This window comes from Neltuma alba, unplaced genomic scaffold (assembly GCF_004799145.2).
Source record: "Neltuma alba isolate B1F8T4 unplaced genomic scaffold, ASM479914v2 tig00000199_pilon, whole genome shotgun sequence".
NCBI lineage: Eukaryota > Viridiplantae > Streptophyta > Magnoliopsida > Fabales > Fabaceae > Neltuma > Neltuma alba.
The window spans coordinates 1-15,134 of NW_021631955.1; the positions used below are offsets into that span (position 1 = coordinate 1).

The window sequence follows — 15,134 nt, forward strand, 5'->3', positions numbered from 1 at the left end:
TCCTTGAGGGAGATGATTGCTCCCAGACAATTCAAACAGTTCAACAAAGCAGTTGAGGCCTGCCGAATCACAGAAAGTAGCTTAAACCATCATCTGATGGTCAAGACTACTCCTAGAATAGATAGGGGAGGTCAGGGAGGTCAGGGTGGCACCTTATCTAATATGAGTAAGAAGAGGAAGCGACCATGGGATAGCCACAAGAATAAAAAAGCCGGTAAGTCACCGAAGGGCAAGGAGTGTACAAAGTATGGCAAGAATCATGGTGACAGACAGTGCATGGCAGGACAGAACGTTTGCTACATATGTGGCAAACTTGGAAATTTCTCAAGAGAATGCTCGCAAAAACACTGAAAAGGCACGACCACGCACCCAAGGCCGAGTGTTTTCCCTCTTAGGGTAAGAAGCCCGGAAATCTTCAGAGATGATCCAAGGTATGATCATGATTAACAGCTCCACAGTGATTGCAATGTTTGATTCGAATGCCAGATATTCTTTTATCTCGTATGCCTGTGTTAAAAGACTTAGCTTGATTATGAATACATTACCGTATGATATACATGTGTCCACACCAACACAGAATAGGGTAATTACATTTGATGTGTGCTTAAACTGTATACTTTGTTATGAGTATTGTTGTACTACCATAGACTTAATATGTATGCCCTTCCATAAAATTGATGTGCTGAATGGACTGAATTGGTTGTCATCCCACAATATCCTAATGGACTGTAAGAACAAAACCCAAATTTTACCTCTGAGAGAATTAGAGTTGAATCCGGAAGTTCGATTAAATTTCATAATGGAAACCCAAGCGGGCAGATGTCTACAAAAGGGTTGCCAAGGATTCCTCATTTTCTTCTTAATGCAAATTGAAGTTGAGGAAGGGATAAGAGAAATCCCAGTTATTAAGGAGTTTCCAAAAGTGTTTTTGACAGAGGTCATAGGACTACCTCCGGACAAAGAAGTAGAATTCACGATTGATATAGTACCTGGAGCAGGACTAATTTCTAAGGGCCTTACAAAAATGGCTCTAAATAAAATAGTGGAACTTAAGAAGCAGATAGATAGAATTACTTGAGAAAGGTTTTATTAGACCAAGCGTATAGCCATGGGGTGCTCCAGTGTTATTTGTCAAGAAAAAGGATAGTAGTCTAAGATTATGCATAGACTACAGGGAGCTGAATAAAGTCACAGTTAAGAACAAGTATCCGCTCCCTAAGATAGATGATCTATTAGACCAGCTAGTTGGTGCCAGTGTGTTCTCTAAGATTGATTAAGATCTAGCTGCCACTAACTCAAGATTAAACTTGATGATATCCCTAAGACTGCGTTTAGAACTCGCTATGGGCACTATGAATTCTTAGTGATGCTGTTTGGATTGACGAATACACCTGTGATATTCATGGACTACATGAATAGGATCTTTTGCCCTTACTTAGATCAATTCATGGTATTGTTTATTGATGACATCCTAGTATACTCCAAGTCTCCTGAAGAGCATGAGACTCATTTGAGAATTGTCCTAAATACCCTAAAAGAGAAGCAGCAGGTGGCCAAACTTAGTAAGTGTGAGTTTTGGCTATAGGAAGTCTGATTTGTCAGCCATATGATTTCTCGAGAGGGAGTGGCTATCGACCCCAGTAAGATTGAGGCAGTACTCAACTGGGAGAGACCCAAGACGGTAACTGAGATCAGAAGTTTCCTCAGACTAGTGAGGTATTACAGAAGATTCATCCAGGACTTTTCTCGGATTGCTCTTCTGCTGACCAAGTTAACTAGGAAGAACCAGCTGTTCTTGTAGGATAAGAAGAGTGAGGCTAGTTTTCAGGAGCTGAAGAGGAAGTTCACCTCTACTCCTGTACTTGTACTCGTTGATCCTTCACAACCCTATGTAGTTTATACAGACGCTAGCAAGCAGGGACTAGGATGTGTGCTCATGCAGTAAGGGTGGGTAGTAGCATATGCCTCATGCCAGTTGAAGTCTTATGAGGAGAATTACCTGACCCACGACCTGGAATTGGCAACGATAGTTTATGCGTTGAAGATATGGAGACATTATTTGTACGGAACAACAATATAATTGTTTTGCGACCACAAGAGCCTCAAGTACCTCCATGATTAAAACGAGTTGAATATGAGACAACGAAGATGGATGGACTTGCTTAAAGACTATGATTTCTAGATTAAGCCATCCAGGCAAAGCGAACGTAGTTGCAGATGCCTTGAGCAGAAAGGCAGTGTAGGTAGCATCACTAATGATCAAGGAGCAGAAGCTGGTAGAGGATTTCAGAGATTGGGCTCCTCTATATCAGATGCAGTTAGTAGAAGGAAACGGATGTAGAACCCAGTTTACAGCTCTGCTCGAGGATCAAATCAGAGAAGCATAATCACAGGATTGGCTAGCAGAAATTTTCAAAGGGAAGTTGTCTAGAGGCGAGACTAAGAACTTTGAAATTTCTAGGAAGGGATATTGAAGTTTAAAGGAAGAACCTAGGTTTTCCAAGTAGCCGACCTCAGAGAAAAGATACTGGCAGAAGCCCTAAGAGCAAGTATACTCTTCATCCAGGAATGATAAAGATGTATCATGATGTTAGAGAACTTTTCTGGTGGCCTGGAATGAAGAAGGATATACAGAGTATGTGGCAAAGTATCTCACTTACCAGAAAGTAAAGATAGAACATCAGAAGCCTGCAAGAGAGTTGCAACCCCTAGATATCCTTGAGTGGAAATGGGATAGCATATCCATGGATTTCATAGTGGGGTTATTGATGACAGTGGCTAAACATGATGCGATATGGGTTATAATAGACCGTCTGACTAAGTCTGCATACTTTCTTGCTATGAATGTTAAAGATTCTCCTGAAAAGTTAGCGAGGCTTTACATCAAGGAAGTTGTTAGGCTGCACGGTGTTCTAAGCAGTATTGTTTCGGACCAAGACCCAAGATTTACTTCTAAGTTTTACAGGTCCCTAAAGAAAGAAATGGACACTACTCTCAGATTTAGCACAGCCTACCATCCCCAGACAGATGGGCAGACGAAATGAACAATTCAGACATTGGAGGATATGTTACGTGCTTGCGTATTGGATTTCAGCGGTAATTGGGATACATACTTACCGTTAGCCGAATTTGCCTACAATAACAGTTTCTATTCAAGTATTCAAATGGCACCATATGAGGCACTCTATGGGAGAAAATGTAGATCTCCCTTATGTTGAACAGAGCTTAGTGAAAGAAGCATCCTTGGTCCAGATATAGTGGTTGAGACTTCTCGACAGATTAAAGCTATTCAGCAAAGACTTTTAACAGCTCAGAGTAGATAGAAGAGCTATGCAGATACAAGAAGGAGACCATTAGAGTTTGAAGTTGGTGATCACGTTTTGCTTAAAGTGTTACCAAAAAATGAGAGTCGATCGATCCCTGAAGACCAAAAATCTAAGTCCGAAGTATGTTGGACCGTTTCAAATTTTGTCCAAAGCTGGACCAGTAGCCTACAAGTTGGCTCTTCCCCCCAAATTAAGTTAGATTCATGATGTCTTCCATGTCTCCCAACTGAAGATGTACCATCCAGACCCGACACAAGTCATAAGTTATGATGACATTGTGCTCCGAGACAACTTGTCTTTTGAGGTTAGACCAAAGCGAATCATTGATCAAAAGGTCAAGTAGCTAAGGAACAAGTAGATTCCACTGGCCAAAGTAGTCTGGAAGGGTCTTTCCTTGAAGAAGCCACATGGGAGATGGAGACCGAGATGAAGGAAAAGTACCCTGAACTTTTTCGTTAAGGTATGCTTTAAATTTCGAGGACGAAATTTATTTAGGGGGGAGAAATGTCACATTCAGTACTATGATAATTAGGAATAAGGAATATTCCTAAATAATTAAGGGCCAAAAATGATAAGGAGAAGTAGAAGAATTTTGGTGGAAAATAATTATTATGATTTTCCAAGCCAAATATGGAAATTTGACTAATTAAGAAAAATTGGTCAAATATAATTATGGAATAATATTTTCAAGCCTCAAAAAATTAAGAAAAAAAAGGATAATATCCTTTGAGAATTATATGAGATTATAAAATTGGTATTATGACCAAATTACCCTTAGAGAAATTACAAAAGAATTTAAGGGTGATTTAGGTCAATTTAAGGGATTTTATTTGGAAAATTCCAAATAAATATTTTAAAGGAGAATAAAATTTCAAGAAAATTCCTATGATATCCTAAGGAATTATAAGAGATTATGGAATTAAAAGAAGACCCTCAAGTATCCAAGATTTTTTCCAATTCCCTTGAAAAGTGGAAAAATACTAAAGAGAAGGAAATTATTTTTCCTTTCTATTTAATTATTGGGAAATTAATTTTCAGACAAAGAGGGGAATTTGGGATGATAAAAATGAGGAGAATAAATTGGGGATCTAATAGAAAATAATTACAGAGGCCAGAATACTGTAAGTATAGAAAAGAACTTAAACTCGGAGTCAAAGTGCACTAATAAAGCAAGACTAGAGTCTTACAATTCAAATGGTTCACATTTAGCCATGTGTCAAGCCTTAATGGAGAGGATTTGAACTTGCCAAGTTTCATTCCTCAAATGGAGAGGATTTTGACTTTTGGTAATTAATTTCACTTGGATTTAGTTAATTATGAAAGAGAGTAAGATTAAAGGGGTAATGACACTTGGAATTGCATTTATAATGATGGTTGGGATATTTTGACTCATTAAACAAGCACTCCTCCCCTTAATTTCAAATGTTATGCTCGGCCAAGAGGAGAGAAAGAGGGAAAAGAGAGAATTTCAAGAGAAACCAAGGAGAAAGGCATCAACTTTGAGTATAGAAGTGAGAATCAAGATTAGTTCTTGGTCCTAAATGGATCCTTGTCTTGTTTTCTTGCCTTGTATGGTTGAAAATTCTATTTCTCCTTGGGTGCTCACCGAACTGATTATCATGTGGGGGAAGAATTTTTGTTGGTCAAACTTGCTAGAACACTTCAAAGCATATAGTTCCTAGTGGTTGCAAGTCGTTATGGGTTGTTTTTGAAGTGTTTTCTTTGTTGTTTCTCTTAAGGTTCATTTGGGCCAAGGTAGTAAATGGATCCTAGGATGATTTTTTCATTGTTTTAATGCTTCCATTGTGCTCAGAAAGAAAAATGGTGTAGGATAAACCTAAAGAACAAGTGTTGGAAGCATTAAAATCAAAGTTGTAATTTTTGGTTAAAGAACCCCATTGGTTTGGTCAAGAAAAAATTGAAAGGAGGAATTTTATCTTCTTAAATCTAAGTATATATTTGGAATCTCCATAAAAAACCATGTGGGAATAAGTCAAGAATCAATTTTAGGGCTTATGGAAAACAAAGTTCAAAAATGAAAGAACGAAGGTGGAAGCTTTAAGGAGCAAGAGTTATGTTTAAGTTGTGTTCTTGCTTTTACTTGGTTTGGTTAATGATTCTTGCTACCTTTTTTGGTGGATTACCATGCTAGGGTTTGACATTTGTGAAGGAAAAGAAGAGGAATAAAGGAAGCTCAAGCCTTTGGAGCAAGGTAGCAAGTTGAACCTAACTACTAACATTAACTTGGCATTATTGATTATTGCATGATTAATTACTATTATGTGGATGAACTTTCTTGATTCTGATGTAGCTGCTCTTTGCACTTTCTTGCTTTGGCCTTTGCATGATTGAGTTTGCCAAATGATAAGCATGCTAGTTCACCAATAGTAGTTAATGTAGTTATGCATAATAATGATGCTGCTTGATGATATAGTTGGTTAATTTGCTATTGGGATTTCAATGAAATCTCATCCCCCAAATGGAATCTAACATTTTAGGGCCTGAAACATCCAAGGGCAAGCTACAGATTGAAGGTTAAATTATGGTATCATACCATAAAAATTTGTGGACTTTTGGGTTATTTAAATATTATCCTGGGCAGTATTGTAAACCTACTGACACTGCCATCTTTAAGTGATGTTTTGATTAAACTCCTGAACGCTTTTAATCACGAAATTTGGTATGATTGTCGATCACGTTCTGAGCTTCATTTTGATAGCTAACACGTTAAAAATGGCCAACTACATAATTTTTAATGATTTTTCAAAGTTAAGGTTTAGAATCTGAAAAAAGGGTTTTTGCCTAATGAATAGAGGTGACTTGCACAAAAACCTGATGCCTTTTCTAATGGAATTGGTTTCAAAATTATTTTTCCTTGAAAGAGCATTCAAAGAGATTTTTATATAATTTTAAACCACTCCATTTTGATTTTCTTAGATTAAGTTATGAATTTTTGAAGTTGGGCTAGAAAACTGGATATTTACCTGATGAACAGTAAAAATCTGAAAATTAGCATTTTTGGGATAAAATAGAGCCCAAGACCATCCAATATGGTCTAAAATGGTTTTAATTGAACCTTAAGATGATGCGATAGTAAGGTATAACATATCCTAATTACCACAAAAATCCAAAACACAAGAACGTAGCATATCTTCGAATATTTGAATCATTCGTTCTATCTGCCTATATGTCTGGGGATGGTAAACTGTGCTGAATCTGAGAGTAGTGTCCATTTCTTTCTGTAGGGACCTCTAAAACTTAGAAGTAAATCTTAGATCTTGGTCTGAAACTATAAAACCCTTATCCTCAAAACATTATAAACTCGAAATAAACCCAAACTCTGTTGCACGCAACTAGAAAACATTCATTAACCACTGGGCCTCCGAGCCTCCGGCCCGGGTAACGAAAGACATCAATATCAGCCCATCCAAAAGGTTTCCAACAAAATAAATCAGAGTTTCATAAGACACTAGAAATGGCCTCCAGCCAACCAAAATAAGGAGATAACATTCCCTCCAGTTTACAATAAGGCCGGGTAATCAAAATATTTCAAAAGGGGTCCTAAACGTGGCAATATATACTAGCCATACATATACAAGGGCTAGAGGCCTAAAGCTAACCAAGCTCAAGCCTCTACGTCTCTTCCCGATGGCACACGCCTAGAATCTTCACCTGAAAACATTGTAAACCGCAGGGTGAGACAAAAGTCCCAGTAACCAATCTTTCCAATTCAAGGTACTACTAGATAGGTGCTCGTGAGGTGTCAAGTGGGGCAGTTCACAAGTAATATGATAAATGATAGCCATACAAGTTATGCAAGTGCAATGATGCAATCCCATCAATCATATCCCTCACTTTAGGGGATTTTCAAGAGCCGAACCCGGCCTATCCCTCACTATGGGGGACGTAAGGAGCCATAAAAGGCCTATCCCTCACTCTGGGGGACGTAGGGAGCCAAAAGGCATATCCCTCACTATGGGGTACGTAAAGAGCCAACCATCATGCATTAATGGAGGCCTTACCATGTGGTAGTAACAATCAAAACTCTCACCAATTCCCAATTCATGCATCATGCTCAAACCGTAATCAAAGAGTAAATAATCATTTCACAATTAACTTCTTTTAGTGGCCTATTCTTCATAAGTTCCAAAGTCATTCAATATCAATTGAAACCCCACAAGACAGTTTTTCTTTTTAATATACAACATACACTTTGAACACAGTTGTTACTCAGAGCACAAAACATAAATCCACTCACAATACCGCAAAAGCATGTACAAAGGATTGGAAAGTGGTTACCTCTCGCCTGAGCAAGGAATAACAAACCAACAAGATGGCCCCGTGCACCAACAAGGCTCACAACCGGTCTACACATGCACACAACCAACATGTATTAGCTTTCAACTAATAATGTGGCCAAAACAACATTTGGGGACACAAAATTCCTAGCTCTAACCAAGACTCTACCCAACTCAAAAGGGTATAATCATCAAGGCAACACTCCAAGGTCATAAAAATCCATTAAAACCTTAATTCCTTTCCAAACATCAATTAAAACTCATAACCTCAAGGACCCACTATAGGAATTCAACACCCAAACATCCCATTTGAACAATTGAAGTCTTAACAACATTCTAAATTGATTAAACATCCAATTTAACCCTCCTTAACATAACCCAAATCACAAAACTCAAAATTAATGTTCACATTGTCATCCTCAATCACAAACCTCCCATTTCCATAAACCCTAATTTCAAAAACTCCAAGTTCTTCAAATCCAAGAAAACTACACCGATTAAATACTTAGACTAACTCAAAGCAATCAATTAAACTCAAAACAATCGGTCAAAAACCTCAATTCCATAACAACCTAGCAAACTCTAGGGTTTCACCATAAATCCTTAGAAATTCCAAGTAAGAAAGTAGATTAGAGGCTAAAATCACTTACTTGAGGTAATGGATCCTTAGAAATGCCCCCTCCAAGCCAAAAGTTCGAAACCCTAGCAGAGCCTCTTTCTCTTCCTTCAGATTTTCTAATTTTCGCACATCTGACCCTTCCAGCGACTATATAAATTCGACCCCTTTTGCCGCGGTAAACCCAGAACTTCACCATGGTGAACTAATCCCGAGAGGGATTACTTGCCTGAAAACCTGACTTCGTCGCGGCGAACTCCAATCTTCGCCGCGGTGAAAGCTTCCCGAGAGGAAACTCCCGCTCGCCCAGAAAACCTTCGCCACGGCGTCCCTATGACTTCGCCATAGCAAGATCTTCCCGAGAGGGAAACCTTGCTCACCTAAATAACTTTACCGCGGCGTCCCTATGACTTTGCTGCGGCCAAACCTGCTCGAAAGACAATCCCCCCTAGAACTCCCGGTTCGTCACGGTGAAGTTGAACAAACCCTAAGAGGGATTGTTCACCTATTCCTTCAACATACCTCAATTCCAACCCGAACACCAAGATCAACATTAAATCACTAATCTATCCTCAAAAATCAAACAAAAAAAGGCTATTAAAACCCGATAAAACTCATAATGTTACGATTCTCCCCTAAAATTCAAGCAATTACACAATACACAACACAAACAAACACAAAACACTTACTAAGAAAACTAACAAGGGTAATCGCATCGCATCCTTTCCTCTGTCTCCCAGGTGGCATCACCCAGACTCATGCCCTTCCAGAAAACTTTCACCAATCGAATGGTCTTATTCCTCAACTGTTTGTCCTTCACATCAAGGATTCTTTCCGATTCAGCCTGGTAAGTTAGATTGTCATCCAGCTTCACCTCCTCAGCCTCTAAGATGTGAGACGGATCAGGGTGGTACTTCTTTAGTTGGGACACATGAAACACATCATGCACGTTGGACAGGTGCAGTGGCAAAGCAACTCGATAGGCTACTTCTTCAATTCTCTCCAGAATTTCAAAGGGTCTAAGAAATCTAGGAGATAACTTTCTCGCTTTAATGGACCTCCCAATACCGGTAGTCGGCGTGACCCTCAAAAACACATGGTCACCCTCACAAAATTCCAATGGTCTCCTCCTATCCGCATAACTCTTTTACCGGCTCTGAGCTGTCAGCAACTTCTGCTTGATGACCTCAGTCTTCTCTGTGGTGGCATCTACCAAGTCTAGTCCTAAAACCGTTCTTTCACTTAGTTCCATCCAACAGAGAGGCGATCGACACTTTCAGCCGTAAAGTGCTTCATAAGGGGCCATCTGGATGCTGGCATGGTAGCTGTTATTATAGGCAAATTCAGCCAGAGGTAGGTGATCAATCCAACTCCCTTTGAATTCAATGGCACAAGCTCTCAACATATCCTCTAGCGTCTAAATTGTCCGCTCGGTCTGTCCATCAGTCTGTGGGTGATATGTCGTGCTGAACTTCAACTTAGTACCCAAAGCCACATTTACCGCTTTCCAAAAGTTAGAAGTAAAGCGCGGATCTCGGTCTGAGGCTATACTCGACAGAACCCCAGAGGTAGGTGATCAATCCAACTCCCCTTGAATTCAATGGCATAAGCTCTCAACATATCCTCTAGCGTTTGAATTGTCTGCTCAATCTGTCCATCGGTCTGTGGGTGATATGCTGTGCTGAACTTCAACTTAGTACCCAAAGCCGCATTCACTGCTTTCCAAAAGTTAGAAGTAAAGCGCAGATCTCGGTCTGAGACTATACTCGACAGAACCCCATGAAGCCTGACGATTTCATCCATGTACAAATTGGCCATTCTCTCCAAGGTATAATTGACTTTATACGGTAAAAAGTCAGCAGATTTTGTCAATCTGTGCACCACCACCCTAATAGTATCATAACCTTCGGGTGTCCTCGGCAAACCCACAATGAAGTCCATGGAGATGCTGTCCTACTTTCACTGAGGGATTTCTAGTCCTTGTAACAAACCTCCAGGTCGTTGATGCTCTATCTCAACTTTCTGACAAGTCAAACATCGAAGTACAAAGTCAGTCACTTCCTTCTTTATGTTGGGCCACCAATACAGCTGCTTTAGGTCATGGTACATCTTGGTTGCATTGGGGTAGATAGTGTAACGGCTTCGGTGAGCCTCCTCTAGGATAGTTCTCTTAATCTCCTTATCCCGGTGATTGAACCTCATTGTTCTATGTTATTTCATATCATTTTAAGGGTATTTATCATAGATTTTGGCTCCTTTTGATGATAATTGTGCTTAATTTAGATTAAGAGTCCTTGCTTTGAGTTAATGTCTTTTTGAGGTTAAAATTGTCATAATTGGTTATTAATTGTATTCAGTTGATTTCTAGGACAATTGATGCTTCAAATTGTTGCTTTTTATTGTATGATACTTGAGAATTGGAGCCAAGATCAAAGACCAAAGGATGACACAACACAAGATCAGAGTATCATCACTAACATAGTTCACCGCGGCGCCAAATTGAAATCTCACCAGTAATCTCTCAAGCAGAGTTCGCCGCGGCCAACTAACAGCTTCGCCGCGGTGAAATCACATGATTAGGCAGAGCTCCTCTCGGGAATGCTTCGCCGCGGCGAAAGACTCGTATCAGCAACGCTAGATCCGGATCAGAGCACGAAAATAGAGCCTCTAATCATATGATCCGACCTATATGGACCCTTTAAACCCTTAGAAACCCTATTTTTGGGGGAGAACTCCATTCTATCATCTCCAACACCTCTATTCTTCCATCCTCTTGCCTCTCCACCTCCATCTTCTTCCTCATCCATTTCCTTCACCTTTTCTTCATTTCATCTCATTTCCTTCCACTCCCAGCTGCCATGGTTGATAGATTCACTTTGGTTGGAGTTTTTCTTGAAGCTATGGAGGGCTAGGGTTTATCAACTCTTGAAGAATGGTGGTGTGGCATGAGTTTCCAGACTTCAAAGGGGAGTTTAGTTTCAGTTTTCAATTTTTAGCTATGATTTATGGCTTTCTAGGTCTAGGAGTTGTAAATTGTTAGTTAAGAACTTAGGATTGTTACTGTAATCATTGGTTAATGATTAACATTTGTAATTTGGATTGATTGATTTGAATTTTGTGCTTAAATATATGTAGTTGCATATATGCTTCTTGTAACTCTCATGATTCTCTCATATCTTGCATGGTTATGTTTTGATACTGAGTTGATTGTGTGTTACATTGAGCCAATTGCATGATCATTCCAAAATTACACATTAGGGAAGCTTAACAAAGTTTTCATTAATGAGTTCATTAATGTAAGCTTTGGACTCAATGAGTTATTGAGGTTGTTATTAAGAAAACCTAATGGATTTATGAAACTCCCAATACTTTAAGTGAACTATGATTGCCATCAAAACCATTTTCAAGAGATTTCCTATCATTCATTTCCATTCCATCATTATCATCTTAAAACACCAAAAATATAGTATCTTAGGTTTGTTTTCATTGCATTTAGTTTAGGCTCCATTCATTTAAATCTTAAAAACCTAAAACCCCATTTCATTGCATTGCATGGCATTTAGTTTAGCTTAGGTAATTAATAAAGGCTCCCAAAAGTGAAACGACCTGAGTTTGCACTATACTGCATAGCTTGGATTTATTTTTGATTGAGAACCCCAAAGCAAACAACAAAAAGGCTCTCGTCACTCGGGGAACACAAATTTGGTTCTTATACTTCAAGATGCCCATATCTCCAAATTCATAGTTCTACATTGGGCCACCCTCCAATTCTACCCGAATCCTCGCCAACTGTTCATCTTCCCATTGAGTCGCTCATAAATCCTGATAGAATCCATAATCTCCAAGCACTGCACACATAGTAGCCTGCCCCGACGGTACAATTGGAATCTCCAATAACTCCCTGAGCAAGAATTGTTCCTTTAAGCTCATACAGAACACATGCACTGCTTTTCTACTCAGAGCATCCACTACCACATTAGCTTTTCCAGGATGATACTTAATCTCAAAGTCATAGTCCTTTAGGAATTCCATCCAACGACGCTGCCGGTTGTTCAATTCTTTCTGATCTACCAAATATTTCAAACTTTTATGGTCACTGAAAACTTTGAACTAGGAGCCATACAGATAATGCCTCCAGATCTTTAGTGTAAAAACTACTGCCGCTAGCTCCAAGTCATGGGTTAGGTAGTTTTCTTCATGTGGCCTCAACTTCCTGGAAGTGTATGCCACCACCTTATTGTTCTGCATTAGCACATAACCCAAACCCTTTAGTGACGCATCGGTGTAAAGAACATACGGTACTCCAGGGATTGGAAGCGTAAGCACCGGAGCTGTAGTCAACCTGGTCTTCAGCTCTTGGAACGCTGATTCACATTTCTCCGTCCAAAGAAACGGTTGATCCTTCTTGGTTAACTTAGTCAATGGCATTGCAATCTGAGAAAAGCCTTGGATAAATCTTTGATAGTAGCCAGCTAATCCCACAAAACTCCGCACCTCAGTTACTGATCTAGGGACCTCCCACTTAAGTACCGCGTCCATCTTGTTAGGATCCACTGCTACTCCCTGAGCTGACACCACATGACCTAAGAACTTCACTTCTTTTAGCCAAAACTCACACTTTGACAGCTTAGCATACAACTGGTGGTCCCTCAAAATCCGTAGTGCGATGTGAAGATGCTCTTGATGTTCTTCCTCACTTCTAGAATAAATCAAAATGTCATCGATGAACACTACCACAAATCTGTCCAAATAAGGTCGGAAGATCCAATTCATGTAGTCCATAAAGACAGCTGGAGCATTTGTCAGTCCAAAAGGCATCACCAAAAACTCATAGTGTCCATAACGAGTTCGAAAGGCCCTTTTTGAAATGTCCTCTGCTCGTATCCTCAACTGATGGTATCCTGATCTCAGATCAATCTTAGAGAAAACTGACGCTCCGACTAATTGGTCCAATAAGTCATCAATTCTAGGCAACGAGTACTTGTTCTTGATTGTGACCTTGTTTAATTGTCGGTAGTCGATACACAGCCTCAAGCTACCATCTTTCTTCCTCACAAACAAAACCGGCGATCCCCACAGCGACACACTTAGTCAGATAAGTCCCTTTTCTAACAATTCTTCTAGCTGCTTTTTCAATTCTACCAATTCTAAGGGAGACATTCTATAGGGAGCCTTTGAGATTGGGGTGGTTCCCGGGACCAATTCTATGGAGAACTCCACTTCCCGCTCTGGAGGTAGTCCGGCCACCTCGTCTGAAAACACCTCAGGGTAGTTCCTCACCACAGCTATCTGTTCTATTCCTCTTGCCTCATCCTCACTAATTGAAAAGAAGACAATGAAGGCCTGGCACCCTTTCCTCACCACCTTCTCTACTTGAGCAGCTGACAACAAAACTGGACCACCTAACATTTCAGCACATAAGGCACCTACTGGAATCGTCACCAACCTCCTTTTACAATCAAGGATTGCACCATTAGCCATCAACCAATTCATGCCAATAATCACGTCGATACCTTTTAGAGGTAGACAAAACAAATCTATTGTAGAATCTCGATTCTCAAACTGGAGTGCAAGCTCTAGACATGCTCTTCCAGTTACGACAGTGACTCCCGCAGGAGTAGACACTCTCAAATCATAAGGTAGCTCAACCACTGAGAGAGAGCCTTTTCTTGTCGTTCGCTTAGAGGTTCTCGCTCAAAAATTATCCAAGCTATGCAGTAGTGCAAACTCGGGTCGTTCTCTTTTGGGAGCCTAAATTAGATGTCTAAGTTAGATTAATGCTATGCAGAGTAATGAAAAAGGGGTTTTTGGTGTTTTTATCCATTGATGAAATGCTAAAACTAAATGCAATTAATTCAAATCTAAGTGACTATGTTTTTGGATTTTTCTAGATAGTAGTAATGAAGTGAAATTAATGATATGTAATCTCTTGAATATAGCTTTGAAGCAATCATAGTTCAAAATAAGTATGGGAGTAGAAATCACCAAGTTTTCTAAATGAAACACCTTAAAGAACTCTTTAAGTCTAGGATCTTAATCAATGGTACCCATTTCATAAGATCCTATTAAGCTCACTTAGTGTGTGTATTAAGATTAATTAATGCACTTGGTTAAATGCAAGCCCAGATTAACTCAACAATCACACATTACCATGCAAGACAGAGCGTATCAAAAGAGTTGCATAAAAACATACATGTAACCACATGTATTGAAGCTCAAATTCAACACTAATAATCCAATACACAAGACAATCATCCAGAATTGATTACAACCATAATCAAAATAGTTCAGCCCAAATTTACAAATCCTAAGACCTAGAAATTCGTAAACAAAGAACTAGAACTTATAGATGAAGCTAACTCCCCTTTGAAGCTTTGTGAACTCATGCTTCTTCTACCATATTCAAGAGTTGAGAAGCTTAGCTAGTCATAACTCTTGAATCAACTCCAACCAGATATTGTTCTTCAGCCATGGTAGCAGCAGATGGAAGAAATGGAAATGGGATTAGGGTTTCTGAGGTGGAAATGAGAGAAGAGGATGAAAGATACGTAGGTGGTGGCTGAATGAATGGTCATCCCCTGTCATCATACCCAAAATAGGGTTTCTAACCCGAAACTTACGTGCATGGGTCGGTTTATGGGGATGGGTAGGTCAAAATTTCCCGAAATGGTCGGGTCTGAGAATTGCTGCTTCGAGAGGTTCGCCGCGGCGAAGAATATGTTCGCCGCGGCGAAACATGGCAGAGACCTGTCTTCACGGAAGGGTTTTCGCCGCGGCGAAGTGAGATGTTGGCCGCGGCGAACTTAGGCAGAGGATCTTCTCTTGCTTCTTTTGCCTTGGTTTCTTCAATTCTGGCCCCAAATCTTTAGTGTCCTACAATAAAAAGTAACAAAT

General features: G+C 39.7%; 2 protein-coding genes across 2 annotated transcripts; one reads left to right on the forward strand and one right to left on the reverse strand.

Moving 5' to 3' along the window:
- The first annotated feature begins 12 nt into the window (after positions 1-12).
- On the forward strand, positions 13-3,323 carry LOC114756087 (uncharacterized). Its single transcript, XM_028945033.1, has 3 exons — positions 13-291; positions 2,595-2,919; positions 3,223-3,323. Exons 1-3 carry the CDS (start codon positions 13-15, stop codon positions 3,321-3,323), a joined length of 705 nt encoding a protein of 234 aa, XP_028800866.1.
- A 5,614-nt stretch (positions 3,324-8,937) lies between these two features.
- Positions 8,938-9,492, reverse strand: LOC114755929 (uncharacterized). The gene is made up of 2 exons (XM_028944854.1): positions 9,392-9,492; positions 8,938-9,325 (listed from the first exon to the last, which is right to left on the reverse strand). Exons 1-2 carry the CDS (start codon positions 9,490-9,492, stop codon positions 8,938-8,940), a joined length of 489 nt encoding a protein of 162 aa, XP_028800687.1.
- Between the last annotated feature and the right edge of the window lie 5,642 nt (positions 9,493-15,134).